Here is a 26,641-nt window from a genome sequence, read left to right on the forward strand (position 1 = left end):
CACAAAATTACCACGAGATTGTGCATTTTGTGAGATTTTTTTTCCATGTTTTTACGTTTGGATTGGATTAAAAAAATGAAATTAAGCACTGGCGAGTTTCATTTTTTGAGAAGATGTAGTCCCAAAAAGCAGAGCTACAATGACAGCAGAAGTATTAAAGTAAATCAAAAATGAAAAAGCCCAATTTGCGATCTGGATTGCACTTTTTTTATTTATTATAAAGAATGTCAAAATCTCGTCTTGTCTCGTTCTCGTAGATACAATCTCGTGTCTCGTATCGTTTTGTGGTAATGGTATCTTGTCCGAAATGTTATTGTTTCCAAAAATGATATATTCGCCCAAACCAACGTATTAACATAACCTTTGCTCTTCATGCTAAGCCACTCCCCCTTCAGAGTGCTATCACAATACAATCGGCGTGCATCCCATTAATGCAGTCCTTCTCAAATAATATTTCGATGCCAGGGGAGGCAAAATAGGAGGAAATCTGACAAAGTGTATGTAGTCTAAAAATGCGGGCAGCAGGAAGCCAAACAAATTACGTCGTTACAACCCGATCGCGCTGATAAGACGCTTGAGTTTTTTCAGCGTAAACGTGCCAAATATCGGCAACAATCGTCCCGCTTTGTGAATGCTGCTTCAGAAAACCAGCGAGCTCCGTTAGAATCAGATAAAGTGGCGTAAAACAAAGAGCAGAGGAGCTGATACTACCGAAGTTTAACACGGACATGATCTTTAAAAACGAGGAGGACACGGGTGCGGACGCCTCATGACGCAGGTGAGTTGTTTTGGACTAAAACAGCGACTAAAACATTCGGCGACTGAAGGCGAGGGTGCAATTTGTCCACGTTTTGTAATGGTTCTGAGGTTGGGAAGGCGCGAAATGTTTTCTTCTTCTTAAGGGCGTGACGGAAAATAATCGAGAAGCACTGCATTAATGAAACTACTGCACTTCATGTCAGGTTTGTGAAGTCGTAGTGCACAGTTTCGTATCATGTTTTTGTATAGGTGAGTTTCAGCTGACGTCATTGTTATTAAAAGCCCGTGTTGCATGCTGGGAAATATTTTGGTCGGAGGCAAGAAACACAATAGTGGTCAACCACAGTGCGTAACCTTGGGTATTTTCTCCCCGATAATGGTAAATTCCTGCTGCATTATCGGATGCACAAATAGAAGCACGGAAGAAGGAAAATGTCTTTTTCGTATTCTGAGTGAAAAAGAACCGCTAACGGTGAATTAAATGGCTTTGAAACATTCGCAGAGCAAACGTAGAAGATCCTAACAAACCGTGGACTCCAACAAGTTCAACAACACATCGAGACTCTTGGAGGTTTTCATCTTTTCTGCTGTGAATGGCCCAGGAGTTTCCACCAAGTCATTGTGGATATCGCCCAAGTGAATATTTGTCCAGGTAGTTGGCGATTCAGACCAGAAATTTGGTTTGGTCCACCTTTTGTCGGGGTTGAAAAGGGTGATTTGTCGTCCGTCGATGCTTATGACCAATTTCTGGTCAAATGGTCTTGGGTCCTCTGCCGTTAGAGTGGATAAATAACCGGGATCAATACCCTTTACGTGCTTTCTCGCTCCGTCCGTCATGTTGAATTAGTGTTTCTTGCCACCGACCAAAATAATTCCCAGCATGCAACGCACGCTTATGTCAACAATGAAACTCGCCTATATTTATGGAGAATTGTCGCTTGGGAGTGTTTGTGACGTAGGCTTGTGGGCGGAGCCTCGTACTGAATCTTACAGCGAACCGTAAAAAGAAAGTTTGAATAAAGAAAGAGATCGCTAGATTACTCAAACATGCATGGATGACTCTAAACCCTCTTCAGGTGCATTTTTGACAAAGTAAAAACTTTAGTAAAAAGCTCCAAAAAGTCGTTCTAGTATGATACCCCCATCTTTAAATCAAAAATCACAAATCTAATTACAATTTTTTAGTCACTGGGGAATGTCACATAAATAAACTTAACAGCAGGCCAACTCCAAACCAACAAACAAAAATAACCACCAGTCCAGAACAATACACCGGAAACGACTTCAACTTGTCCATCGTTTAAAACAGAAAACCTCATAAAACCAGAGTGGACAGAGCGGCGACAAAGACAGGAAGTGCTCCCCCGTGACACAGGAAAGAGAATTATAAGAGATTTACCTTGAGGCTGGTCTCCTGCACCTGGAAGAAAATAAACAAAAGAGTCAATAAAAGATGGACAAAATATGAAACTAAATTATTTAATCTAAACCGCCACAAAGTCACAATTAGAGCTGGGTTCTTGTTGGACTAAAGACACGTCCTGCCGATCAATTTTATTACAATTCTGTTTTGTTTTCACTCAAGTTTTATCATTTTGAAATAAACCGTAAAAGTGAAGTGAAGTGTTCTGTTCAAGGACACAGAAAGAACAGAAAGAGTTACAGAGAGAGAAGAGACGCAGGACAGAGGAGAGGGGAGTAGGGGAGAGAGGAGGGACAGAAGAAACGGGAGAAGAGGAAAGGGAGGAGAGGGAAGAGACGGGAAAGGAGGGGAGGTAGGTGGAGAGAGAGAAGAGAGGGGAGAAGAGCTGGAGAGGGAAGAGAGAGAGAAGAAACGGGGGAAGAGGAGAGGGAGAGAAGAGACTGGAGAAGAAGAGAGGGAAAAGAGAGAAGAGACAGGAGACGAGGAGAGGGAGGAGAGAGAGAGAAGAGGAGAGGGAAAAGAGAGAAGAGACAGGAGACGAGGAGAAGGAGGAGAGAGAGAAGAGACAGAGAAGAGGAGAGGGAAGAGAGAGAGAAGAGGAGAGGGAGGAGAGAAAGAAGAAACGGGAGAAGAGGAGAGAGAGAATAGAGACTGGAGAAGAAGAGAGGGAGAAGAGACAGGAGAAGAGAAGGAGAGGGAAAAGAGACAGGAGACGAGGAGAGAGAGAAGAGGAGAGAGAGAAGAGATGGGAGGAGAAGACACAAGAGAAGAGGAGAGGGAGGAGAAAGAAGAGACAGGAGAAGAGGAGGAGATAGAGAAGAGAGAGAAGAGACAGGAGGAGAGAGAGAAGAGAAGAGACAGGAGAAGAGGAGAGGGAGGAGAGAGAGAAGAGACAGGAGAAGAGGAGAGAGAGAAGAGAAAGGAGAGAGAGGAAGAGGGGAGGAGAGAGAGAGAGGAGAGAGAGGAGAGAGGGAGAAGGACAAGGAGAAGGAGAGCGAAAAGAGAGAAGAGACAGGAGACGAGGAGAAGGAGGAGAGAGAGAGAAGAGAGAGGGAGAAGAGAGAGAAGAGAAGAGAGGAGAGAGGAGAGAGGAGAGAGAGAGAAGACAGAGAGGAGAGGGAGAGAGAGAGAAGAGGAGAGGAGAAGAGAAAGAAGAAAGAGAGGAGAAGAGGAGAGAGAGAGAGAGACTGGAGAAGAAGAGAGGGAGAAGAGACAGGAGAAGAGAAGGAGAGGGAAAAGAGAGAAGAGACAGGAGACGAGGAGAGAGAGAAGAGGAGAGAGAGAAGAGATGGGAGGAGAAGACAGAGAAGAGAGGAGAGGGAGGGAGAAAGAGAGAAGAGAAGAGAGAGGAGAAGAGAGAGAGAGAGAAGAGACAGGAGAGAGAGAGAAGAGAGAGAAGAGACAGGAGGAGAGAGAGAAGAGACAGGAGGAGAGGAGAGGGAGGAGAGAGAGAAGAGAGAGAAGAGAGAGGAGAGGGAGGAGAGAGAGAAGAGAGAGAAGAGAGAGGAGGAGGAGAAGAGAGAGAAGAGACAGGAGGAGAGAGAGAAGAGACAGGAGGAGAGGAGAGGGAGGAGAGAGAGAAGAGATGGGAGAAGAGCAGGAGAGGGAGAAGAAATTGGAGAAAAGGAGGAGAGGGAGAAGAGAGAGAAGAGAAGAGAGAATAGACAGCAGAAGAGGAAAGGGAGTAGAGAGACAAGACATGGGAGAAAGAGAAGAGATGGGAGAAGAGGAGAGGGAGGAGAAAGAAGAAAGTGGAGAAGAGGAGAGAGAGAAGAGACTGGAGGAGAGGAGGACAGAAGAAACAAAAGTTGAGGAGAGGAGAACAGAGGGAATAGGAAAATAACATTGGCAGCTAAAATTAGTTACTGAGCAATTATTTAGATACAGATGATTAAAAAGAGTTTATTTTTGTATTATTTAAAAAGTGCTTACTGTTGGGATCGTAGCCGGGATCAGAACCTGCGTTTGGGAAAAACAGAAAAAAATAAACAACATTAAAATAAAACATTTCTATTTGATGAAGTTAAACCACGAGACTCTGATTCGTTTCGGTTTCATCAAATACTTTCAACACAGTTACTCTCTTTGTCTTTTACCGTCACGACTTTTGGACTTAATATAAAACTGGGCGTATTGAGAAATGTGATCGCTTTTTGTAGTTATTTAGTGTTTGCCAATGTGTCACCACGGTAACAGCTGGACATTCTGCCAATAGACATACATGAAGAATCAATAGTTTCTGCCACAGCAAACCGCTTTTACTTAAGTTAAAATATTGCCCTTTTTTTTTTAAATACACTTTTTATTTATTCAGTTTTTCAAGACAAATACAGCCAACACAAAGCTTTTCCAACGCAATAAGGATGGAGAAGGGTGGATCGAATCTCTTTTTGTTTCTATTTTAACCGTTTTGTCCAGCGTTTAACGAAGAAATGTCCTTTGAGTCGTAGAAAAAAAGTCAGTCGTACCATTCAATATATTTCTCAATCACCACTCCAGCAGAAGGCCGAACAAAAATATCTTCGAGTCATGTAAGTCAAGATCGTATCATTGTCCCAGAATGATTTAAATTTTGTACAAAAATGTCCAAAAGAATATGAGAGTGATTGGAGTTTGAGTGGCCACACTGTCTCCAACGACGACAGTCAAACGCCTTCTACTCTGGCAGTAATTTGAGGAGTAATAAAAGAATCGAATAAAACACTTCCACCCAAATTCCTTCCACCTTTTGGAGCTAGTCACCCCAAAACAATATTCAGCTCCTCTTGGCATTTAGATTTAACACACCCTTTTGTTTTTGCAGCCCTTTATAAAGTTTAGAACAGATTTAATTAATAAAATATTGCCGTTTTAGTGCAGCGTTCTGTATTTTCAGTCAAATAAATTGTACTAATGTGGAACTTATCACTCGAAAACTGCACAAACTCAAAACGAAATGAGGAAGTGTTTAGACGATGAAACCAGTATAAATAGAAGTGTGATCGAAGTGTGTCGTTTTATGTCAGACTTTTATTCCAACAGCTGTACGTCCAACGTCTGTCAAACGAACACTAATTTAGAGTCAGAAATGCGACCCGGCAGGTTTCGTTTTATTGGCCGTGTTTTTAAGGGAGACGCCGAAAGCCTGAGTCAGCGGTCGCCGCGGCAACGAGATTATTAAGTCTTAAGTGTGAATAAGAGGTTTCGCAGGTCTGTCCTTCCTGCTGCTGTCAGACGGTACAACAAACACTGTTAACGCTGAACATGTGTCATTTAACTATATCTATGTGCAATTACTTTTAAGTCTGTTTTTAAATTATTTTTAAGCAATTATCAATTATCTGTTTTATTCAGTGTGTTGGGAAGGTGACTTTTAAAATGTATTCCCCTAAAGATTACAGATTACATACCTCAAAATGTAGTTTGTAACATACTCTATTAAATTACTTAAAGTGAGTAACGTAATCTGAATACTTTGGATTACTTGATTTGTTGTAAAGAAGCAAAGACGAGGAAATCTACACATAAGATATTTTGTCTGATAAAAGAAAATAAAAAGCCCAGACTTTAGTTGACTGTATTAAAAATAGTATTGATAGAAGAGGAGGAGGCACGTCCGCCCAGCATGGTTTAGTCTTGTTGAATCCTGTTTTAGTCCTGGTTTAGTCATTGCTTTAGACCTGGTTTAGATCTAGTTTAGACCTGCATTTAGTCTTGTTTTAGTCCTGTTTTAGACCTGGTTTAGTCATTGCTTTAGACCTGGTTTAGACCTGGTTTAGATCTAGTTTAGATCTAGTTTAGACTTGGTTTAGTTTCCAGGAATGAGTGGAATTACCGGGGGGGAAAAAAAAAAAAAAAAAGGATATAGCCCAAGATGTAAAACAGGAAAATACCGCCATGTAATCCATTTATTTCAACAAAGTAACTGTAATCCAATTACCACTCACTGAAACAGTAACTGTAACTGAATACAGTTACTCATAATTTGTACTCTGATTACGTAACTCTGGTACATGTAATCTGTTACTCCCCAACACTGGTTTTATTGCATGTTACCTTTTTCCTGCTGTTCTTAAATTGCACGTTGCAACACTGGAATTTACCCACTGTGGGACTAATAAAGACATATTTTATCTTATTAATACCTTTAGACCAAAACAACGACAACGACGACTGCAAAAACTATCTGCAGTCTGACACCTGCTCGGCTCTGCGTCGCCCGGAATGTCCCACAGTACGGCATTAAACTGATCTATCACGGAGACAAGCAAGTGGCTCCACAAAGGCTAAGTTACAGGTACAGGTCTGTGGAGAGGCGAGCCACCTGGTAGTCTTTTAGAAAATTTATTGGTTAAGCACAATTGCCCCGTTTACATGAGAGCTTTAATTCCGATTAAAAATAATTTCATTCAGAATAAAAATTAATTCCGCTTTAAAAAGACCATGTAAACACTTGATTCCTAATGATTATTCGGAGTTAAACTTAAATCCGAATTAAGTGGGTGGTTTATTCCGATTTTAAAGCCGAATTAACCCTGCTCACAGTCAGAATGTTTGTTTTTTTTAGCTATTTTTGAGCTGTAAAACCACTTACAATTGAATAAATGTGAAGTAGAGCTGCTTAATGTCAATGCCGTATCCATAGAAACAAGCAGGTGACGGATCCCGCAACCAGAAAGTTACACAGTGCACCTTTAAGTCCTTACCTCCGTATTTCCCGCCCTCTGGCTCATAACTGCCTCCGCCGACGTCAGCCAAGTCCGAGTCCGACAGAGTTCCTCCTCCACCTTCAGCACAAAATTTGTTTTAAATATTTATAAACACGATAGTAACACATTTAACAGTCTGCGTTTGGAGGAGGGTGAGATGTGACCTGGAATGTAAATATCCAAATACTTAGAAGATTATGTAAATGTTAATGCTGAATATTTTCTCTAAAATAAAATAAAATAACGTAACATAAAATAAAATAACATAAAAAAATAAATAAAATAAAAAAACATAACATAAAATAACATAAAAAATAAATAAAAAAAAAAACATAACATAAAATAAAATAAAAAAATATAAGATAACATAAAATAAAAAAAAACATAAAAAACATAAAATAACATAAAAAAACATAACATAAAATAATAAAATACATAAAATAAAATAAAAAACAAAATAACATAACAAAAAATTTAATAAAATAACATAAAATAAAAAAACATAAAATAAAATAAAATACATAAAATAACAACATAAAATAAAATAAAACAAAACAAAATTTTAAATAACATAAAATAAAATAGACAAACAAAATAAAGTGAAAAAAATGTAAATGTAATACTTATGTAAGAATCATCTAAATACAATAAACAAACAAAAAAAGACATGTATATGCACGTTTTAGCACATTTTCCCTCCATTTAGTGCACGGACATCATAAGTGTTTTAGATGTAAAAGGGAGTGGGGGTAGATAAGTGTTGATTCTCCCCGCACCTTTTCAGAATGATTGATTTTTTATTTTTTATTTTATTTTTGGAGATTATAGTTGTGATGAGCAATGTAAAGCAACGTATCGAGCATTAGCCGACAGTTTTTCAGTCACTCTCAGCTTTTTGTTGAAAATCAAACACCTAAACAAGACCGTGGACTCATATTGGTCACAGGTTCCTGAGAAAGTGCAGTTTAAATCCTTTTTTTTTTTCCCCCAATGCGTGCGTTGTGTCACCGCGCTGAACATTCCACCATAGACACTCATGCAGAACACTCTCAGCGTGAAGAACCGCCGCAAAGGATCGATAACTGTTCATAACTGTCCAACTTACCTCCTCCACTACTGGGCGGGGCAACGACGGGAGGTTTGGGAGCCACTGGATCATCATCTGTAAAAAAAAAAAAAAAAAACAATATTAGAATTTAGAACAGTTTGACGTTTCGCTGTCAGATTTCAGATTTGTTGAGCTGGTTTATGGTTCATATTTCTGTAATTCCTGGACTTATCCACATGAAACAAAAACTGGCACAAAGTTCAGGGTCTTCTCTGTCAGTATAAATAAATAAAAGTGAAAATATTTTTACAACAGCTTCAGAAAGTGGTGCTATTATTCAACTCCAAAGATTGCTGACAGGTTTTGATCATTCTCTAATTTTGACTTAATTTGGTAGGATAATACCTGTTGTTTTACACCAATCAAGAAAAAAATTGTGACAAAAAGTTTAAAAATATGTTGAAAATTACACGAAGTTAGAGAGTTTCACAGAAACTAATTTTTTCTGACAATTTAAACATTATGTCATCAAATAAATGTGTTTTCTTACTTTTTTATTTGTCAAATAATAATTTCTGTGTATAATTAAGTAAATAAAGTTTTGGCCTAGTCTACTAAATGGTTGATAGGTTTTTACAATTTTAAACCTATAATAAATGGTCAAACTAGGGAAGAAAATGTCTTAAATAGAATGATCTTAAGTGCGTTTTAGTAAAATGAGTCACCTAACCTTTAAAGGTTGTATGGATGATTTTTTTTTTGTTTCAAGTTGTCAATGATAGATTATAAAGGTGCAGTAGCCTTGTAATTATGATGACCAAAAAAAAGAGAATAAAAATTCATCAACTCTGGACGTGGTGGGGCTAAACATTTGCCAATAGATAACGACACTGCCTCGTTATCTGTGAGCTGACAGGCTGTCAATCAAACTCCCTACGTTTCTAGTGTAACTGACTTGCCTGCGCCGCCGGTACGTGGTTTACGTACGACTGTCACACAGTCCACAGACGCAAGACGCACAGACGCTGTTTACTCCACCAACGCAACAGTTCTTAGCGGCTTTTTTTGACCTATATCTTCCTCGCAGTTCGCACAAAGTTTGTTGCAATGGCGACAAGAATCCAGGAGCAGTTCGCCGCAAAAGAAAGTCCGTTTTTGAGGTCGCTGAAAGAAGAAGACAAGGGGAAAAGCAGCGAAGCCAAACTAAGGTGATTCTTGAAGATTCATTCCAGCGATGGGGCGACTGAAGCAGACGCAGGGTCTAAAGACTGACGCACTGGTCCACAAATTACTCCTGGACAGGAAACTTCTGCTTATTATGAAAACATACTTTATTTCCAAGAGCTACACAAACGTTTTTCAGGACACAAAAGCGATATCCTATGTCTGAAAACGTAATTTTCAAGGCAAAGAAAGAGTCCACTTGCTGCTGCGTGTTGTAGTAGTTCATTCGCACGGAATCTCCGCGCAACCTTCTCTGCTCCCCTTTCCTGCTCCTGTCCCCCGCTGCCCGTTCCGCTCTTCCCCCTGCTCCTCACTTCTCCGGGCACAGAATCTCCGTGCACCGCTTCCCTCTCCTCTCTCCCTGCTCCGCTCTTCTCCCTGCTCCTCACTTCTCGTCCGCGAACGAAATGTCCGCACACCCGCTCCCCCCACTCCTCACTTCTCCGTCTTGTCTAACCAACACTGTAGTTAGTTGTTTACAAGTCATGTGCACCGGCTGTAAACAAACCTGTTTCTGGCGTAAAGAGGAGGAGGTGTTTCTACGTAGGAGCTGTAGGGGAGGGGGGGGGGTTTCACGCATGCGCAACATTTGAAAAAGGACAAACAGTCGCTGGATTTCTCGTTTCTTGGAAAATCCTCTATACAACCTTTAAGGTTAATATAATATGACAAGTTTGTGGGGGCGTCCCAAAAAAATTACAATACGATTCAACATTTGTGGATCATAAGTTTAGAGATTTCTTTCAAAAGCACTGAATCTCCCACAGAATTACACAGTTAGACCTGCACAACATCTGAAAATATGACTTTAATGAAATTCTAGATTGTGAACATCAGTCTAAATGTGCAGGGTTTGTGTTTTAAACGTGTGTGAATGAATCAAAACGCAACTCCAGGTCTGTTTTTGACAAGAAAACTACATTATAACATAGATCAGAAAATAGTTTAATATGGAGCCTTTAACTATAGATTAAATAATTATTACTAAAATTCAAAAGTTTTACCTCCAAATGCATCTAACAGATCAAGCTCGCCATCTAAAAAGGGAAAAAATACATTTATTAACATTAATTTATTTTCGATGACTTTTGAGAGAATCTTAAACGATTCAAAATGACTCACCCTTTTTTGGAGGTGGTTTTGTTGTTGGTTTGGGTCCTGAAAAAAAAAAAAAAGTGCTGTTCAAGCTTTATATAACAGTAAACCAGGGAGTAAACCAGGACTAAAGCGAGAACTAAACCAGGACTAAACAAGGGACAAAACCAGGACTAAACAAGGGACAAAACCAGGGACTAAACCAAAAACTAAACCAGACTAAACCAGGACTAAACCAGAGCTAAACCGAGAATAAACCAAGAACTAAACCAGAGCTTAAACAGGACTAAACCTGAGCTAAACCTGGACTTAACCAGGACTAAACAAGAGCTAAACCAGGACTAAACCAAGAACTAAACCAGGAATAAACCAGAGCTAAACCAGGACTAAACCAGGTCTAAACCAGGACTAAATCAGAATTAATTCAGGACTAACCCAAGACCATATCAGGACTAAACCAGAGCTAAACCAGGGACTAAACCAAGACTTAATCAAGACTAAACCAGGACTAGACCAAAATTGAACCAGGACATAACTAGGACTAACTAAATCAGGACTAAACCAGGACTTAACAAGGACTAGACCACATCTAAGACAGGACTAAACTAGGTCTAATTTACCCAGGTCTAAACCAGGTCTAAAAGAGGACTAACCGAACTAAACCAGGACTTTCAATGCAGATTTATGAACTGCTGAACTAATCCCAAAACCCCGTGTATTTCAGAACACGTTTGTAGAGGTGGAGACGAGAAATTGCCGATTCAAATTGCCGTTTCAGTTTGATTTCTAACAACTGTCGAGCTCTATTGTCCGACCACACAAAACAAGAGTCAAGTGTGAAGTGCACTCAATCACCCAACATCTCAGGTATTTTAATGTCATTTCATGGCTATTTCAAACACATAATTCCTATACGTCTGCTTACCGTCGTCCAACGCATCCGCAAGGTCAAAACCTGTGGAAAAATAAGAGAAATGAATATTAATTATAGATTGTGTAGCTGTTTTTTCTCCATTTATTTGAGTAAAATGTGTCTTGCCCCAGTACAGATAAATTGTCATGTATATAAACAGTTCTTGTGGTCAAAATAAGTCTCCTGCGTTCTGTCTACATGTAATTAAAAACGTTTTACTGATTTAGAGAGTCAGGGAGTGCGCTGTTAGCATACTAGCTTGTGCTGAAAGTCACGAAAATGTCACGTTTGTCATCAAAGGGCCGGTTGTAAAGTTAAGACCTCAACTGTAATTGTAATATCGGTGCGTTACAAAACTGTAAAAGTCTGTATTTGATTTTTCATTTCATATTTATTTACTTTGTTTTTTTGTCTTTTTCGGACAATCGGTTTGAGTCTGGATTAAAAGGACATTTATTAGTGCAGACTTGTGATGTGAGCAGGAGCCTGTGTGAGCGGTGAGTGTTGGAAAATACATCGACTTTGAAGCTAGTTTAGGTTTTGTTAGCGGTTAGCTGCTGTAGCTCCCGCACATAAACAGGCTGTTTTCTATTGGTCTATTGTAAAGTGACTGTATTGGCCATATATTTGTTACTGGACCAGCATTGATATGTAAATGAGCTGTGAATAGACGTGTGAATGATCCACATTTATGCATATAATTAATTACCGCGGTGCGCAGCATTTACAGCTAAAGGCTAATAGCGATCGTTTACTAGCTAGGAGTTATGGGTCGGTCGCGATCGAAGCGGCTCTTAGAGCGAACAGGAGCCTGCTTCTTATTGGGAGCCGTGTTTTTTCTTTTTCTCACTTTTTCTCTTCATGCCGCATGTAGACCCGTAGTTTGACAGCAGCAGCGACTGAAAACGAAACTTTCAGAAATCTGCGTGTGCATAGGATAAAAAAAAGTGCATATTTGCCTGCAGTTCAGCATAAAAAATGAATAAACCAGGACTAATCTTGGGCTCGAGTGCAGGAGAGAGATAGAAACCGAGTCCCGACACTCAGTTCTGGTTTAGTCCTGCTTGCAACAAAACAATGTCAAGAGTCGCTTGGAGCCGAAAGAGCCAGCTGCTTTAGTGAGCCGAGCCAAAAGAGCCGGTTCTCCAAAAAAAAACAAAAAAAAACTGGAATACCCATCACTAGTAGCTAGAATGTGATGCAAAAATGCCATTAGGCCAAACTTCTGTCTGTAAATATGATGTAAAGAGTCAGAATAACAATAAATGTTGCCTAAATAAACCCAATTTAGAATCCACTAGAGCCAAACCTAAGTTTTTTAATCAATTCAAGATTTACAGTGAATTTTTACATCACTAAATATATCGGTGATTATATCGGCTATCGGCAGCTCCAACTCCCATTATATCGGTTTCATATCGGCCACAACAAAATCCATATCGGTCGGGCTCTAGTTAAGAGCTTTACTTTTCTATTTCTATTTATGTTTTATCTGTATTTTGCAGCACCTGGGAAACTGTTTTGTTTATGAAATGTGCGATCGAAATAAAGTGGATTTGATTTGATTTAAAGGTTTAAGTTAAAACATTCACATGACTCCTTCAGTAACGTTCGTGAAATAGCCGTCCTTCTGCATCAGTTTTTCTTGGACATTTTTGGGGAAATCTGATGAGTTTTCTCGGCCTCTCTAGTGGCGAGATGCAGTCACATCACGAGAAACAGTTGCGGTGCATTGTGGGAGATGTAGTAGCGGCACAGAGTCACAAAATAATAATAATTTATAGCTTTTAACCCCTCGTGGGCCACTTAAAACAGCTTGGTGGGCTTTGGTCTTGACACACGTGCTCTAGATGCATAAGGTAAGAGAAGAAGAACTTTGGGCCACTGCAAAATGTTTTAAAATGAAGTAGTTCTGTTTTTGATTTTTTTAAGATGTAAAAAATCAGGGACAGAGATTTTTAAGATTGAAAAATGTGCTTGTTTTGCTACTTCTGATTCAACGTACACTGAGTTTCCATGGCAACAAAACAACAGGAAGTTAGATGTGAGTAATTTCTTTGTCTGGCTGCAGTGTTTACATAGATGTGTTTATTACTGCTATGATACACACTTATACCCTACAAGATAAAAGCAAAGTTGTGATTTTCTTTTTTAAAATGTCAAGTATTTTGTGTATTTAACAGGGATGTAACGATATCAAAATCCCTTGGTACGATATTTTCCAATATTGCTATATTTTCTGGAGGCTTACAAAGTTGTGAATAAGCTACTTTTTCCTTTTAAAAGACTTACTATTATAATAAGAAGAATTAAGATTTAAAAGTGCTTAATAACAGTTAGTTCTTCATGTAAGTAAGTAAGTAAGTCTTTATTTATATAGCGCTTTCACAGACATTTTCTGTCCCCAAAGACGCTTTACAGAGCATTATTCAGCATTATTCATTCACTCTATACCCTGGTGATGGTAAACTACTATTGTAGCCACAGCTGCCCTGGGGCACACTGACAGAAGCGCGGCTGCCATGCCACTCGGCGCAATCGGTCCCTCCGACCACCACCATCACACACACACCACTTTCATACTAGGCAGTGTGGGTGAAGTGTCTTGCCTAAGGACACAATGATTGAATTGATTGTATTTAAATTGACCTTGACTATCAACTGTTTATGGAGACGTGGAGCATGTTTTGGGTTTGTAGTCTGCACTGACAACACCAAAGGATCGTGGTCTATGTTCCATCTATTGTTTTTTTTAGCTATTGCTGCGCCCTGGCATGACAAGTTAATTTGTATAGTACAATTCATACACAGTGATTTACAGAATAAGAACGGCATTCAAATCACCATAACTATTCATTTAAGCAAAGAGACTTGTAATTTGATATATTGTAAGGGCCTTTTTTTTTTGCCGCTTAACATGTCTGGTGTTTTAATATCATTATCTACTGTTCCTATGGTAACTTTTTGGCGACTTTAGTGCAAATCAGGCATGTTTGCAGTTTCCTGTAGTTATATAGTATATATAATTATATATACAGTTTAGTCCCTAATTTAGTCCCTGAATTAGTAACTGGTCTAGTACCTGGTTCAGTCCTGGTTTAGTTCTGGTTTAGCCCTGGTCTAGTCCTGGTCTGGTCCTGGTCTAGCCCTGGTCTGGTCTAGTCTTGATCTAGTCCTGTTTTAGTCTAGATTTAGTCCCTGATTTTATAACTGGTCTAGTGCCAGGTTTAGTCCTGGTTTAGTCCTTGGTTTAGTCCCTGGTCTAGTCCTGGTCTGGTCCTGTCTTAGTCTAGGTTTAGTCCCTAAATTAGCCCCTAATTTAGTCATTGGTCTAGTACATGGTTCAGTCCTGGTTTAGTCCTTGGTTTAGTCCTGGTTTAGTCCTGGTTTAGTCCTGGTTTAGTCCTGGTTTAGTCCCTGGTTTAGTCCCTGGTTTAGTCCTGGTCTAGTCCTGTCTTACTCTAGGTTTAGTCCTTGATTTAGTACCTGGTTTAGTCCTGGTCTAGTCCTGGTCTAGTCCTGGTTTAGTCCTGGTTTAGTCCTGGTTTAGTCCTGGTCTAGTCCTGGTTTAGTCCTGGTTTAGTCCTGGTTTAGTCCCTGGTTTAGTCCTGGTCTAGTCCTGTCTTACTCTAGGTTTAGTCCTTGATTTAGTACCTGGTTTAGTCCTGGTCTAGTCCTGGTCTAGTCCTGGTTTAGTCCTGGTTTAGTCCTGGTTTAGTCCCTGGTCTAGTCCTGGTCTAGTCCTGGTTTAGTCCTGGTCTAGTCCTGGTTTAGTCCCTGGTTTAGTCCTGGTTTAGTCCCTGGTCTAGTCCTGGTCTAGTCCTGGTTTAGTCCTGGTCTAGTCCTGGTTTAGTCCTGGTTTAGTCCCTGGTTTAGTCTTTAAAACCACTTGTAAATAGAATAAATGTAAAGTAGAGATGTTTAAAGTCACACTGTGGAACATTCCAGACAAGCAGGTGACGGACCCTCAACCAAAAAGTTACCCAATGCACCTTTAAGATCAAATCTGACTTTATTATGCACGATTACCCCCAAATATTAACCGCCAACCGTTAATATTATTGTTAACTTGTCCATATTTGACTATACTTATACTTACTTTTCAATACTTTGTCATAGTATTTATATTAATTTAGATTTTTGGTGGTTTTGTAAATGTCGTTAAAACATTTGTGACTATTTCGTTTTAGTTACTCCGACAAAAACAAATACTTGAGAACATGGATCATCATTTAAACCATCTCCCTGAACTGGTTTTCCGTCCAGCGATTACACAAGACCCCGGGACGACCCTAAACTTTTACTTTTGTTCGTCTCGGTGCAAAATGTTGAACCTACAGCCACAGTTTTGCATGTTCTTCCTGTGTTAATGTGGCACTGGTCTGATTTCAAATGGGCAAAACCTGAAAGTTTCTACACGATTTGCTTGTCTGTCTCCGCCCGGCTGGATTTGAATACGTAAAGTAATCACAATGGTGCGCTCATTTATTATTATTATTATTGTACCTAAATAATCCTGGTCTAGTCCTGGTCTAGTCCTGTCTTAGTCTAGGTTTAGTCCTTAAATTAGTCCCTGATTTAGTAACTGGTCTAGTACCTGTTTCAGTCCTGGTTTAGTCCTGGTCTAGTCCTGGTTTAGTCCCTGATCTAGCCCTGGTTTAGTCCTGGTCTAGTCTTGATCTAGTCCCTGATTTAATGACTGATCTAGTACCAGGTTTAGTCCTTGGTTTATTCCCTGGTTTAGTCCTGGTGTAGTCTTAATTTAGTCCTTGGTTTAGTCCCTGGTCTAGTCCTGGTCTGGTCTGTCTTAGTCTAGGTTTAATCCCTGATTTAGTAGCCGATCCAGTACCTGGTTTAGTCCTGGTTAAGTCCCAGGTTTAGTCCTGGTCTAGTCCTGGTCTGGTCCTGGTCTAGTCCCTGGTTTAGTCCTGGTCTAGTCCTGGTCTAGTCCTGGTCTAGTCCCTGGTTTAGTCCTGGTCTAGTCCAGGTCTAGTCCTAGTCTAGTCCTGGTCCAGTCCTGGTCTGGTCCTGTTCTAGTCCCTGGTTTAGTCCTGGTTTAGTCCCTGGTTTAGTCCTGGTCTGGTCCTGGTTAAGTCTTGGTTTAGTCCTGGTTTAGTCCCTGGTCTGGTCCTGGTCTAGTCCTGGTTTAGACCCTGGTCTAGTCCTGGTCTAGTCCTGTCTCAGTCTAGGCTTAGTCCATGATTTAGTACCTGGTTTAGTCCTGGTCTAGTCCTAGTTTAGTCCTTGGTTTAGTCCCTGGCTTAGTCCTGGTTTAGTCCTGGTTTAGTCCTGGTCTAGTCCTGGTCTAGTCCTCAGTTTAGTCCTCCCGATTTATCTGAGTGGAGTTTTATTCAAAGTTTAAAGCTGCACTGCGTAACATTTCTAGTGGAGGGTCCGCCGCCTGCTCGTCTCCATGGAAACGGGTTACGGCACCACGCTACATTACAGCTCAGGTCTGTGGAGAGTCGCCCTTTGTTCAAAGAAGGAATTAGTGTATTTCTGAGCCGCAGAAACACACGGAACGTTCCAGGCAAAGCAAAAACATCTCCATGGAAACAAGCAGGTAGAAAAGCTCCGCAGTGCAGCTTTGACACAGTCTAGACACGTTTCCTATCTTTAGAATCACTTTTTTGTTTTCCTCAGTCTCAAATAGCCTCACGAAAAACAGATTTAAACATTTTTGTGGTTTTAGTTTTTGTCGAGTAAACCACTATTTTATGACTTTCCTCTTTCGCTTCGTTTCGTCGATTCCCTGTAATTATTAGTTATGTAACCGCCAACGTTCCCGGTTTCCTCTGTACTTATAACTTTGCGTTTTGGAGTAACTGGATTTTCAACTTTTGCACTCAAATTTGACAAGTATAATTTTTTTTAAAATGAGCCGTTAGAGAGTGATTTCGCTGAAGATTTGACATTTTTTGGTATTTGTTTCTATGTAAAAAGTGAGATTAAATTTAAGATTCACAAGTTTAATCTGTCTTTAAATACGTTTTTACAAATACTCGCCGTCTTTCGTGGATTACAGACCCTTTTATCTGATTTGTTAATTACTTTCTGTTTTAATCCTGCAGCTCAAAAACCTCTTCAACTTCCTCACCGCAATAAAACACTGAATAAGTTCAATATGTTCCACTGAATATTACGTAAATGTGACCGCAAAGGAGCATGGGTAATGTAGTTCCCTGCTGTTCATTCCCACATTTACTTTAGTTCTAGTTTAGTTCTAGTTTAGTCCTTATTTTATTACCTGGTCTAGTCCCAGTTTAGTCCCTGGTCTGGTCCTGGTCTAGTTCTGGTTTAGACCCTGGTTTAGCCTTAGTTTAGTCCCCGGTCTAGTCCTAGTTTAGTGCTGTTTTAATCTGGGTTTAGTTTTAGGTTTAGCCCTGATTTAGTCCCTGGTTTAATCCTAGTTTATTACTTGGTTTAGTCCTGATTTAGTACCTGGTTTAGTCCTGGTTAAGTCCCTGGTTTAGTCCTTGGTTTAGCCTTGATTTAGTCCCTCGTTTAGTACTAGTTTAGTCATGGTTTAGTCCTGGTTTTGTCTGGGTTTAGTCCTAGTTTAGTACCTTGTTTAGTCCTGGTTTTGTCCGGTTTTAGTTTGGGTTTAGTCCTGGCTTCATCCTTGGTTTAGTCCTTGGTTTAGTCCTGTTTTTGTCTGGGTTTAGTCCTAGTTTAGTCCTTGGTTTATTACCTGGTTTAGTCTGGGTTTAGTCCTTGGTTTAGTCCTAGTTTAGTACCTAGTTTAGTCCTGGTTTTGTCTGGGTTTAGTCCTTGGTTTATTACCTGGTCTAGTCCTGGTTTAGTCCCTGATTTAGAACCTGGTTTAGTCTTTTGTGTAGTCCTTGTTTAGTCCTGTCCTAGTTTGGGTTTAGTCCTAGTTTCGTCCCAGGTTTCGCCATAGGTTTAGTCCCTCGTTTAGCCCTGACTCTTTACTCTATTCTCTATTCTGTATTCTAAACCTCTAGTAATTTTTTCCTGTGTCTGCCCTGGTTTAGTCACATGGTTTTGATCTATGACTCAGGCTTGAATCTCGTGCCGTCTCTCGACTCTTCGTGCATTCTGTGGTTTTATTCTCTAAACGCCGCCGCGTTCGAACAGGAAACCATATGTAACGCGACTTAAATATGCATAAAAACAACCACAGCGGCTCAAAGGGGAACTACCGTCTCATGCTGGGGGTGTTTTACGTTTCTTTGTTTGCGGCGGAACGTTCAGCGGTTACCATGGCGACGCGATTCCGACATGAGCAAACACGGACAAAAAGTTTCAAGATGGTCTGAAACTGTTATCGAACTGCAAGATTTTTCACTTAAAAGTATTAAAAAAGAGGGAACTGCACAGGCCATGATCCTCAAATTATTGTTTTGAAGCACTTTTAAAGCTTTTTTTTTTTATATGGAAGTAATAATTCACACTGAAGACTGGTCAAGGTATTTAAAAAGGAAAAAAATTGTGTATGTATCTCTAAAAATATCACAATAATCATCATACCGTGACATTTGGACATCGTTTCATCCCTTTATAATAATTGTATAAAAGTTGTTATGCTTCTTTTTAATAATTTTATATCTTGAATTACAAATTGAGTTAACAGTTTTAATACGTGTTTTATTCGTTCATTTGTTTTTCAAAATAAAACAAGACAAATTTAGTTTTTTCAGTTTTCAATTTTGTGTTTAAATGAAAAATGGAATAAAAACGGATAACAACCATTTCCCTTTTATGTGAGTTAAACTGAGATGCCGGACTGAACCAGGTCCGGGACCAGACCGGGACTCAGGCCAGGACCTAGACTGACACCAGACCAAGACTGAGTCCAGGACCAGACCGGGACCAGGACCAGGACTGAGGCCGGGACTGAGACCGTGACTGAGACCGGGAACAGAACCAGGATTAAGACTGGGCCTGAGACCAGGACCGGGCCCAGGACTGAGTCCGGGACCAGACCGGGAGCAGGACAAGGATTAAGACCGAGACTGGGACAGAGACTGGGACTGAGACCGTAACCAGACCAGGACTAGACCGAGATTGAGACAGAGACCAGGACCAGACCAGGACTGAGACCGGGACTGAGACCAGGACTGAGATTGGGACTGAGACTGGGACTGAAAACGGTTTAGTCCTGGTTCAGTCCTGATTCAGTCCTGGTTCAGTCCATATGCGGTGCAATAGTCCCACATCGCAGTTTAATTCGTAAATGTTTTTTTCCATTTTTCATTTAAACACAAAATCGAAAACTGAAAAACAAATCAATATCCATTTTTTTTTTGGTTTTGGAGACAAATAATGAAGAAAATAGTTGTTTTTTCATTTTCTTATTTCTGGTTTTATTTTGAAAAAAGAATGAACGAATGACACACAGATTAGTTACATAAGTTTATGTCTTGAGTTTTGCCTGAAGTAAAATGTTACGAAATGCGTCTTTAAATCCATGTGGACCAATAAATAGCATCGTTTTAGCCTGGTGGTTTATTTTCCCATTGGAAAACATTGCAAATTCCCACAACGCAGATTTATTACACGATTATATGTTCAGTTTAAGAGACAAAAATACTCACATGGCTTATTTATTTACGCTGTACATTGTTTAAATAAATAGCACTGACAATAATCGGAGCAAACATTTCAATAGAACTTGGCGGCCTATTTAGTTAAGTTAATGGGGCAATTATAACCATTTAATCCTTTAATTGTTACGAAATGAACCGAGTACACAGGATGCAGTTATTACAGGTCGATTATTACGCAAAGTTGACTCTTGTGAGCTTTAAATCGTGTTATAATGTTGTTACTAAGGGTGTAAAAATAACCAAAATATCATATCGTATCGTCAAAAGTCTCTCAGTAATATCGTGGGCCATCGCAATATATCGAATCACGGGTTTTTTCACTTAAATTCATTGTTATGGTGCAGCAATAGCTAAAAAAACAGAGGGAACTACATCGCCCATGATCCTTTGCTCCATTTCATTGCAAATTACAAGAAGAAATATCAGTTTTAAACACTTTTAAGTCTTAGTTCTTTGAGTTAAGTCTCGTCAAGGCATTTTAAGAGGAAAAAGTAGCACAATTATTCAGTTTTGTTTAGCCTCCACAAAATATCGCAATAAATATCGTACCGGGAGATGCGTATCGTGAAAATATCGTAAATATCGTGATTTGGATATCGTTACATCCCTCGTCAATTACGCTGTTTTCTGATGTTATAATGTTGTTTTCTCAGCACAAACAGACCTGGAGTTGTGTTTTATTTCTTTACTATTAGTTTGTTTACATCTCCAAAGCTCAAAATGCTCTGTTCCACCTCGTGATGTCATGACGTGGTAGTTTTAACAGCTCCTTTTACCTTTAGTTTGGCAATTCCAGAGCTGAAATTGAAATTCAAATCACTGTAGTGAAGGTGTGTGGGGTGTTTTTTCAGTTTGAGAGAAGAACTCAGCCTAAATCTGCAGAGTTTGTGTGTTTAAACGTGCGTGAATGAAACAAAACACAGCTACACGTCAGTTTTTTATGAGGAAACTACATTACAACATCAGAAAATTGCGTAAAATAGACAATTTAAAGTAAATTTTTGGCATTTTTGTAACCTATTTAATAGGGATGTAACGATACCCAAATCTCTCGGTGCGATATTATCACGATATGCATCTCGCGGTACGATATTTATTGCGATATTGCGATTTTGGTGTGAATTATTTCCGTCATAACCCCGAGAATTCACGTAAAAAACATATTTCTTCATGTTGTCTGCGCTGAAATGAATCATGGGATATGTAGTTTCCGATGTTTATAAGCTGTTACTACTGTAAAACAATGAATTTAAGCAAAGGAACTTGTAATTCGATACATCGTGTGAGATTTTTGACGATAAGATATCACGATATTTTGGTTATTGTTACATCCCTACAATTTGAGCATCAGAATCAATAGTTTGCGTAGTTACTTCAATGTTATAGCCTATAATCAGTGTTGGGAGTAACAGATTACATGTACTGGAGTTACGTAATCAGAGTACAAATTATGAGTAACTGTATTTAGTTACAGTTACTGTTTCCATGAGTGGTAATTGGATTACAGTTACTTTGTTGGAATAAATGGATTACATGACGGTATTTTCACATTTTGGGCTATATCCCTTTTTTTTTTTTTTTCCAGTAATTCCACTCATTGCCAAACACTAAACCGGGTCCAAACCAGGTCCAAACCAAGTCTAAACCACGTCTAAACCAGGTCTAAACCAGGTCCAAACCAGGTCCAAACCAAGTCTAAACCAGGTCTAAATCCAGGTCTAAATCCAGGTCTAAACCAAGTCTAAATCCAGGTCTAAACCCAGGTCTAAACCCAGGTCCAAACCAAGTCTAAATCCAGGTCTAAATCCAGGTCTAAACCCAGGTCTAAACCAGGTCTAAACCAGGTCCAAACCAAGTCCAAACCAAGTCCAAACCAAGTCTAAACCAGGTCTAAACCCAGGTCTAAACCCAGGTCTAAACCAGGTCCAAATCAAGTCTAAACCAAGTCCAAACCAAGTCTAAACCAGGTCTAAACCAGGTCTAAATCCAGGTCTAAACCCAAGTCTAAACCAGGTCCAAACCAGATCTCAACCAGGACTAAACCAGGTTTTAACAGGACTAACCCATGCCGCTGTCTTTTATCAGACAAAACATCTTATGTTACGATTTCCTCATCTTTGCTTCTCTACAGCAAATCAAGTAATCTAAAGTATTCAGATTACTTTACTCACTTTATGTAATTTAATGGATTATGTTATAAACTACATTTTGGGGTATGTAATCTGTAATCTGTAGGGGAGTACATTTTAAAAATAACCTTCACAACACTGCCTATAATTTGCCTTCTACTGAACTCTACGCCGAATTTATAACATTATTAGACTTTTTTTGTTTGTTTGTTTTTTACGTATTTTTGCTGACAAGACATGTTTTCATTGTAATTACATCTTTCTCCTCGCAGGTGATCGCACGACTCACGGACACGCCTCGTTGAGCTTTGAATAAACTTTCTTTCACATTACTTTTTAGCGTATTTTTCGCGCTAAATGCATTGGACATTTTACCTCTACGACTTATAAATAGTACACATTGTGCAGACAGATGATTCACGAAGCCTAAAAAAAACTGTTGTGCAGATGGAAAAATCTTACTTAAAGTTACGTAAAACTTGTGTAATAGTTAAATTATGATGTTATGGCGCGTTTAACTCAACAAAACTACGTAAGGTTTAGTTAAAGATTGATATTTTAAGAAGAACATGTTACTAAACGCAACTTTTTCCATGTTAGTTACTCACCCAATTCCTGCGCGAGCGTCCCGGTCAGGAGCAAAAACAACCCCGCTATCCTAAAAAACAGCTTCATGTCGCTTTTCCCTAAGTTTCAAAGTTTTAAAATCAAAGTTAAAATCCAGAAAATAAAGTGCAGATTTGCCCGTGTCTCCCTTCTGCAGCCTGGTTCGCGTGAGACAAACGCGAGTGTCGTATTTCAGCGCAATGGTCGACGCCCTCCCCCTTAGAAATAACACGGAGCAGGCGTGGACTTCAAAACTTTAAAGTATTATTCTTAAGAAATCAAATAGGCCATAATTAACCAAGCCGAATTAAACATAACTATTCCAAAGTAGTTCCTGTTTAATTATAACCTTGAATTTGGTTTGCGTTTGTTCAGAAATTGTAAATATGTGTTAACTCCTACTCATTAGTGAATTGGGTCTGTTTTTTTAATGTACCTGCGCGAACACGAGCCAGAGTATCTGATTAAAAGTAATAGTATAGCGCCATCTTGTGTCTAAAATGTGTAATATAAATTGTGTTCATATGTATTTATCATTTGGACTAATTCGACATTGGACGTAAAAATCGTATGTGTTATACTGAACGATCTGGTGACATTTTCTTATAATAACTTAAATTTATTACTATTATGAAGTCAAATAGTCAATAATTAACCAAACCGAATTAAATATAACAATTCCAAAGTAGCTTATTTATCTGTAATAACAAGTTTGAATTTGGTTTGCGTTTGTTCAGAAATTGTAAATATGTGTTAACTCGTACTCATTAGTGAACTGGGTCTGGTTTTTTAATGTACATGCGTAAATACGAGCCAGACTAGCTGATTGAAAGTAATAGTATAGCGCCATCTTGTGTCTAAAATGTGTAATATGTTCTGTATACTCTGAGATAAATTGTGTTCGTGTGTATTTATTATTTGGACATTGGACTAATTTGATAAAAGTTAATGTTTCTGCCATTTACATTTAAATCGTATGTCTTATATTGAAAGATCTGATGAGATTTTCTTATAATTTATAACTTTAAACAGCTCTTCTGGCTCCCGCTCACACAGGTATTTTAAAAAACAGACTCGATTCACTAATGAGTAAGAGTTAACACATATTTACAATTTCTGAACAAACGCAAACCAAATTAAAACTTGTAATTTGACATTAGCCACAATTAAACTGTCCTATTAAATTCAGCTTGGTTAATTACCAACTATTTCACTTCATAATAATAATAATTTTAACTTTAAAAGTAATAATATAGCACCATCCTGTGTCTAAAATGTGTCCTAAGTTCTGTATACTCCAGGTAAATTTTATTCATTACCCTAATTGTGTTTTTATCATTTTATCATTGGACTAATTTGACAAAAGTTAATGTTTCTACCATTTACATTTAAATTGTGTGTGTTACATTGAAAGAGCTGATGAAATTTCCTTATAAATTATAAATTTAAACATAAAATTATTATTATTATGAAGTCAAATAGGCGATAATTGACCAAGACGAATTAAATATAACAGTATAATGATAGTAAATATGTAAAAATATGTGTTAACTCTTAATCATGAACTGGGTCTGTTTTTGTCATACGAGTGAGTGTAGCTGTTTAAAAGTAATAGTATAGCTTCATATTGTGTCTAAAATGTGTAATATGTTCTGAATACTCCAGGTAAATTGTGCTCATTACCCTAATTGTGTATTTATCATTTTATCTTTGGACTAATTTGACTAAAAATGTTTCTACCATTTCACTTTAATTGTATGTGTAATATGGAAAGATTTGATGGAATTCCCTTATAATTTATAACATATTATTATTATTATGAAGTCAAATAGTGGATAATTAACCAGACCGAATATAATATGACAGTTTAATAGTAGTTATTGTGTAATTACAAGGTTGAATTTGGCTTGCGTTTGTTCGGAAATTGTAAATATGTGTTAACTTTTACTCATTAGTGAATTAGGTTTGTTTTTGTAGTATACCTGCGTGAAAACGAGTGATACTTCGCTGTTTAAAAGTAAAAGTACAGCGCCATCTTGTGTCTTAAATATGTGTATTTATCATTTTATCATTGGACTTATTTGACTAAAGTTAATGTTTGCACCATTTACATTTAAATTATGTGTTGCATTGAAAGATTTGATGAGATTCCCATATAATTCATAACATTAAACTTAAAATTACTATTATTATGAAGTCAAATAGTGGATAATTAACCAAGACGAATTTAATATGACAGTTTAATCGTAGTTATTGTGTAATTAAAAGTTTGAATTTTGCTTGCGTTTGTTCAGAAATTGTAAATATGTGTTAACTCTTACTCATTAGTGAATTAGGTCTGTTTTTTTAAAATACCTGCGTGAATATGAGTGATATTTTGCTGTTTAAAAGTAAAAGTACAGCGCCATCTTGTGTCTAAAATGTGTAATATGTTCTGAATAGTCAAATTGTGCTTATTAATCATTGGCTTGATGACAAAAGATCATGTTTTGACTCATCTTTTTTATTGGCATTTCTTTGCGTGCATTCTTTGCCAGACAACAGTTTAGACTAGTTATAAACGAGACACGTGAACTTTATTGAAATGTAACTCGTTCATTAAAGATTCAGTTTGTCTTCTTTTTTTTTTTCACACAAAAAAAAAATTCAGTTTCACACAATCTCTCAATTCTTGTCTCAACATTTTTGTTTCTGAAAGTATTAGTGTTCAAATATAAAACCATGATCAGATCTGTTCATGACGACAGGATCTCTAAGACCTCAACTTCTCATTTTATCTGCAAAAGAAATCAGAAATATCAGTCAGTGTTTAGTTATTTTCTTAAAGTTTAAAGTTCGTTTCGAGTACTTGCTTTTTTATTTATGGCTTGCAGCAGTCTCATCTGCAGGTTTTCGATCTCAAACATGGCCTCCAGTTTCTTCGTGATTTCAGCCAATCTCTCTGAGAGAAAAAAAAACACACAAAAAAAACAGCATTTATTTGTGATTTGAGTTCATAATTCAGTCATCGGTGAGTTTTGATCCTAAAGGTTTTGTAGAAAAATCACCTGCTACATTTGTCTGCTGACCGCCTCCGTTTCCTGTTGAAAAAAAAAAGAGATTAACTAGTGCAATAATTAAGATTTAAATAATAAATGCAGATGATTTCGTTAAACATAAAGGAGACGGAGCAGAGGAGAAGAACAGAGGAGCAGAGGAACAGAGGAGAAGAACAGAGGAGGAGATGAGAGGGTCAGAGGAACAGAGGAGAAGGTCAGAGGAACAGAAGAGAGGAGAAGAGGAGCAGAGGAGAAGAACAGAGGAGAAGAACAGAGGAGCAGAGGAACAGAGTAGAAGGTCAGAGAAGCAGAGGAGAAGAACAGAAAGGAGCAGAGGAACAGAGGAGCAGATCAGAGGGTCAGAGGAAAAGAACAGTGGAGCAGAAGAACAGAGGAGAGGGTCAGGAGAAGAAGAGAGGATCAGAGGAACAGAGAAGCAGAGGAGAGGAACAGAGGAGCAGAGGAACAGAGGAGAGGAATAGAGGAGCAGAGAGAGGAACAGAGGAGCAGAGGAACAGAGGAGAGGGTCAGGAGAAGAGGAAAGGGTCAGAGGAGCAAATCAGAGAGGAGAGGGTCAGAGGAGCATTGAGAGGGTCAGAGGAGCAGAGGGGAGGAGAAGAGTAGAAGAGAAGAGGAGCAGAGGAGGAGAGGAGAGTAGAGGAGGAGCAGAGCAGAGGGTCAGAGGAAAAGAACAGAGGAGCAGAGGAACAGAGGAAGAGGGGAGGAATAGAGGAGAGGGTCAGAGGAGAGGAACAGAGGAACAGAGAGGGAGAGGGACAGAGGAGCATTAAGAGGGTCAGAGGAGCAGAGGGGAGGAGAAGAGTAGAAGAGAAGAGGAGCAGAGGAGAGGGTCAGAGCAGAGAGGAGAGGAGAGTAGAGGAGGAGCAGAGCAGAGGGTCAGAGGAAAAGAACAGAGGAGCAGAGGAACAGAGAAGAAGAGGGGAGGAATAGAGGAGCAGAGGAGAGGGTCAGAGGAGAGGAACAGAGGAGCAGAGGAACAGAGAGGGAGAGGGACAGAGGAGCATTAAGAGGGTCAGAAGAGCAGAAGAGAGGAGAAGAGGAGAGGGTCAGAGCAGAGGAGGAGAGGAACAGAGAAGCAGATCAGAGGGTCAGAGGAACAAAGGAGTGGAAGAGAGGGTCAGAGGAGA

General features: G+C 38.9%; 1 protein-coding gene across 4 annotated transcripts in view; it reads right to left on the minus strand.

The window, feature by feature from the left end:
• cd99 (CD99 molecule) overlaps positions 1 to 22,662 on the minus strand; it is a 39,371-nt gene extending 16,709 nt beyond the window's left edge. For all 4 annotated transcript variants that reach the window (XR_008633436.1, XR_008633434.1, XM_020925785.2 and 1 more), the window contains exons 1-8: positions 22,458 to 22,662; positions 11,163 to 11,192; positions 10,265 to 10,300; positions 10,147 to 10,179; positions 7,976 to 8,032; positions 6,868 to 6,948; positions 4,115 to 4,141; positions 2,159 to 2,179 (exon numbers count right to left, since the gene is read on the minus strand). Coding sequence is in view for 2 of the 4 variants with exons in the window: in XM_020925785.2 (XP_020781444.2) it covers positions 2,159 to 2,179; positions 4,115 to 4,141; positions 6,868 to 6,948; positions 7,976 to 8,032; positions 10,147 to 10,179; positions 10,265 to 10,300; positions 11,163 to 11,192; positions 22,458 to 22,524 (352 nt within the window). In the remaining 2 variants the exon portion in view is untranslated. The remainder of the gene's footprint in view (positions 1 to 2,158; positions 2,180 to 4,114; positions 4,142 to 6,867; positions 6,949 to 7,975; positions 8,033 to 10,146; positions 10,180 to 10,264; positions 10,301 to 11,162; positions 11,193 to 22,457) is intronic.
• Positions 22,663 to 26,641: the final 3,979 nt, after the last annotated feature.

The sequence above is a fragment of the Boleophthalmus pectinirostris genome, unplaced genomic scaffold, assembly GCF_026225935.1.
Source record: "Boleophthalmus pectinirostris isolate CB_2022bp ecotype Guang Dong unplaced genomic scaffold, ASM2622593v1 HiC_scaffold_11, whole genome shotgun sequence".
Classification (NCBI taxonomy): domain Eukaryota; kingdom Metazoa; phylum Chordata; class Actinopteri; order Gobiiformes; family Gobiidae; genus Boleophthalmus; species Boleophthalmus pectinirostris.